The 5,026-nt window shown below is 40.7% G+C and overlaps 1 protein-coding gene across 1 annotated transcript in view; it reads right to left on the bottom strand.

The window, feature by feature from the left end:
• Positions 1 to 219: 219 nt before the first annotated feature.
• The window catches only part of CARNMT1 (carnosine N-methyltransferase 1), a 45,810-nt gene continuing 41,003 nt past the window's right edge, over positions 220 to 5,026 (bottom strand). Inside the window, exons 7-8 of the mRNA XM_015572306.1 lie at positions 2,802 to 2,905; positions 220 to 1,182 (exon numbers count right to left, since the gene is read on the bottom strand). Coding sequence (XP_015427792.1) covers positions 1,081 to 1,182; positions 2,802 to 2,905 — 206 coding nt within the window. The 3' untranslated portion in view covers positions 220 to 1,080. The remainder of the gene's footprint in view (positions 1,183 to 2,801; positions 2,906 to 5,026) is intronic.

The raw sequence follows: 5,026 nt of genomic DNA, 5'->3' as shown, positions 1-5,026 counted from the left end.
GGTGTAAACTTACAAGTAAGTTTTCCTAATAAAACATGACATTTATGCTTCCAGTACATTACTGAGATTAAGTCTAATCCAAATTGCCACAGAGGTCGCTTAATGCCATCATAATTACCTATAAAAATATTCAAACATACTTTTCTCCAAGAAAAGGTTAAAACATTATATTTGTCATCTCTACTTTCCAAGCTTCAGGAAACAGAATGATTAACATTTGTATCCAGGTAATCTAAAGAAAAGACATTATTGTAAACATCTCACTGACAGACTGTATTCATTTATAGTTTGAAATCATTTCAAATAAGCAGAATTTTTTCTTATTTCCCGAGTTCCCTAACAGTACCTTTAATAAAGGATTTTTTTTACTCAGATTGTTAAGATCTTCATACATTTCAGAGTGATCCATGATGAATATGCTTTCAGAAAGTGTTCAGTTTAGTGAGGCCAAAAGACTTACTAATTTCTTGGTTATTTCAATGCATTTTTACTGGCCAGTGATACTCTTAAGTTCGGTAATTCATAAAAATGAAGGGTTTGATGCTTCCCGAAGTTCAACTGAGCTACAAAAAAAAGAGATGTGAATAAAAGAATAAAAGACACACATTTTATGTATAGACTGCTTAGGTCCAAGTGAATAAAAGTCTCAATTCCAGATGATGAATAAGAGGATCCTTAGACTCTTCTAAAAATAACATGTGCAATACATACAAAAAAAAAAAGGAGGTTATTACTTCAATACTATTAGTCATTAGCATGGCAGCTTGGAACGGACAGCTTCATGAAAACACTAGAGATAAAGTTTTTTCTACTGAAAGACAATTCTGGGTTTCAAGGAAAAAGTAAACTCTAAGATACTTCCTCCACTTTTACTTGTGTAGTACAAATATTCATGGCATAGTATATTTCTGAAAAAGCAATAGACATATTAAGAAAATAGACACTATTTCTAAACTTTGTTAGGAATAAGAAGGCACCACTGATTTGAGGTTGTGTCCTGTCATTTGATAGTTGATTTTGAGTGTTTATTTCAGGATTTGCTCTTATTAAACTTTTTTCCTGGTGATATCACTTTGACCATTATTGTGGTTTACGAACCACAAACAAGACACATTCATAGTAGTATTTCATCATGGAGAGGTCATTCACAGTGTATGTTGACAAGACAGATTCTTTTTCCACCTGCAATGCAAACAATCATAATGATGATGACTACCATGATGATAACACTAAAAATATTGAATACTTTTAAGTGGCAGTTGCTATTTTACATATATTCTAGATATTAATTCAATTATTACATACAAGTACTACCATAAGATTGGTACTATTATTAATTCTACTTTACAAAGAGCAGGTTATTCAAGGTCACTCTACTAAGTGGTGGAACTGGGGTTCACTCTCACAGTCTAACACCAGAGTTATTAAGCTACTATAATATACTAGAGGCCTGGTGCACAAGTTTGTGCAAGGGTGGGATCCCTCGGCCTGGCCAGTGACTGGGAGCAATCGGGGCCATCTCGCCCAGTCCCGATTAGGGTCGACTGGGGCTGGCCAGCCAGGGGAGTAACTGCAGGAGGTTGCCCAACTGTGGGAGGTTGGCTATGGGAGCGCACTGATCACCAGGGGCCAGCTCCTGCGTTGAGCGTCTGCCTCCTGGTGGTCAGTGCGCATCATAGTGACGGTCCACCGGTTGTTCAGTCACTTAGGCTTTTAGATATATAGGCTAGAGGCCCAGTGCATGAAATTCGTGCATGGGGGTGGGAGCTGTCCCTCAGCCCAGCCTGCACCCTCTTGAATCTATGATCCCTCTCACAATCCGGGACTGCTGGCTCCCAACCTCTCACCTGCCTGCCTGCCTGATTGCCCCTAACCGCTTCTGCCTACCAGCCTGATCACCCCCTAACCACTCCCCTGCCAGCCCAATCGATGCCTAACTGCTCCCCTGCTGGCCCGATCACCCCCAACTTTCCTCCCCTGCCAGCCTGGTCACCTCCAACTGGCCTCCCCTGCCGGCCTGGTCGCCCCTAACTGCCCTTCCCTGCTGGCCCCGTTGCTCCCAACTGCCCTTCCCTGCAGGCCTGGTCCCCCCACAACTGCCCTCCCCTACAGGCCTGGTTGCCCCCAACTGCCCTCCCCTGCTGGCCATCTTAAAGGATGGGATGTTTCTAAATAAACATATAGCCAAAACATAACAGTCAAAGTATCATAAAACCGTATGACAAGAGTGGGGAATCCTTTTTCTGCTAAGAGCCATTTGGACATTTATAACATTATTCACAGTCCATACAAAATTATCAAGTTAAAAGTTAGCTGCTATATATGGTGAAACATTTAATTAACTCATCCCTAATGCTTTGGCAGGGCAAGATCTAATGATTTCACAGACCTTATATGGCCCATGGACCGGACGTTCCCCACCCCTGTTGTATAATAATGCACACAATAAAGAAAGATTGAAAGACTGAACAGTACATAAACATATATAGTAAACAATATCCCTCTTGCTCCTGCCTTCCCATCCACACTTGCTTCCCCAGTGCCTAGTCTACTTGGTAACTATCAGTCTACAAAGGTCAATATTATGATAATGGCCAGCTACCATTTATTGAAAGGAGATTATATCAGGAATATAGTTTTCCTTTACATACACATTATCCCAAATCATCATAATTCTAAAAACTATCACTTTATGGATGAGAAAACAGAGGTTAAAAAGTAAAGCCTGTAAATGCCATAATATCACCATTCTTGGTGTGCTTTGGAAGTTAAGCTTTGGCAATGCTTCATTCCATCCTTACCTCTAGCTGGAATCCATACTGCAGAACAACGTTTTTTAGATCCTCATAGCTCAATTCTATGGAAAGTTCATTCGCCAAATTTTCAAAGTGGTAGAGCAGAGGACCTATGGTTTAAAGATACTATGAATGAATTTACTTTAATATAAACATATATTAGCAGCTATGTTAGACTAAGCTCCAAGTTGAATAAGTTGGGTGATTTATAAAAAGAAGAATTAAAGAATATTTACATTTGCCAAAGACATGTTTCCAGACCCCTGAAACCTTGGCCCTGAAACCACAACCCCTGAAAACTGACATCTGAGTGCTGGGCCTATATTACAGGAGTAGGTGCCTCTAGTATACCAGCCTTATGTTGTGATTTTCCACATCGTGGACCTTACACCTGTAACTCTTATGTTACTGAAGGATTAGCTGAATTAGAGAATGAGTCCCCAAATTCCAAAGGCATACTGCAATTATAATTCCATATAAAAATGCAAAATGATAGCTACAAATTGCTTATCACATGAAAGCAAAAGGGGTCCTTATGCCAGCAGATGGTTGGGGGTAGAGGGTAGTGAGGAGAGCTGGAGGCAAGGCTATCTGGAATGAAGGGATGACACTAAGCTGTTTTTTTTTAAAAATGCACAGTTCATATCCTAGCTCTAACACTAATTAATTCCGATTGGCAAGTCACTAATTCTGCCCCACTTGTTACATGACTTTAATGTGAGATAATATGTAAAATACATAGCATATAAAAGGCACTAAGTAAATGATAGCTATTACAAACTTCTTAAAACCTTCTATTCCCTCATTCTACATATCCAAGAAACTAGACATAAATAAATAAAAAGAAGCTATCATCTAATTTTCCAATCTTTTAATCTGTAATTTTCCCTAATCCATCAGTCTCATCCAGCCAACATTTATCATTCTACAGTTATACTTCAGGACTAATCTAGACAATCTTCTCCTTACCTTTCATTGGGTTATTTATAAATCCGTGGCAAACTCACAACACCCATCCCTTTTTTACTCCTCACACAATGTGCTTAATCACAGAAGGTAAACATAACAAACAGGACAAAGTTTCTGCTCCCAACAGGCTCACCACTCTGTAGAACATACTTAGGGTTAAAAAGTTTTTATTTTTATCCCCTCTTTTTTATCCTATATAAACAACTAGACAAAAGTGACTACATATAATTTACATATCAATGGTCTTTAAAATACATTTCCCAATTAAATTACATCAAGCTTAAATTCCTGTTAGTTTTATTAGTACTAGTAAAAATGTCAGTAGCATGAGTCATTTATTGAGCACTTGCTGTATCCTAGGCCATTGGGAAGCCTTTGAAGTCCTGCCTCTGCACCAAGGATATTTTCCATTGAGAGGGGGAAAGGGAGAGAGGAAGAAACATTGATGTGAGAGAGACACATCGATTGGTTGCCTTCCACACGTGCCCTGATTGGGGTCAGGGAATAAACCTGTAATCCAGGTACATGCCCTTGACCAGGAATTGAACCTGTGACCCTTCGGTCCACAGGCTGATGTCCTAACCACTTAGCAACACAGTCCAGGGCCTTTGAAGCCTTTTAATAAGAACGTAGAGCCTCATGGCAGTCTTTGCAGCTCTAAAGTGTATGCTGTTCCTGCTCTATTTTAAAGGCCTCCAACAATACTGTTTCACTATATCCACATGAAAACATTCCAGTAATTCTTACATACTCAGGCCATGTTTTACCTCTACTCATGCTCCGTTCTATCTAGAAAGCTCCATCTCAAGCTTTAGCTATGCATTTCCTTGAGACTGAGCAGTTTTCCATATTTATCATCTAGTCACTCACTCCTTAAATGAACATTTACCAAGCACCTAGCAAATGCCTGGTACTGGGTATCTATCTACATACAGACAGTCCTCGGGTTACATCGGACTTGACGTACGTTGTTTCACGGTTACGTCGCCGTCTCCCATCTATATATATAAAAGTCTAAGCGACTGATACAACCGAACTACCAGTTGACCAGTTGCTATGATGTGCACTGACCATCAGGGGGCAGGTGCTCAACACAGGAGCTGGACCCTGGTGGTCAGTGCACTCCCACAGCGGGAGTACTGCTCAGCCAGAAGCCCAGCTCACAGCTGGCGAGTGCAGTGGTGGCGGCAGGAGCCTCTCCCGCCTCCGCTGCAGGCGGGCAGTAAGGCACAGGCCGGGTTGAGGGCCCTCCCCACAGAATG

Source organism: Myotis davidii, unplaced genomic scaffold (assembly GCF_000327345.1).
Source record: "Myotis davidii unplaced genomic scaffold, ASM32734v1 scaffold228, whole genome shotgun sequence".
NCBI classification, from domain to species: domain Eukaryota; kingdom Metazoa; phylum Chordata; class Mammalia; order Chiroptera; family Vespertilionidae; genus Myotis; species Myotis davidii.
This window is presented reverse-complemented; position numbering and strand designations above follow the sequence as displayed.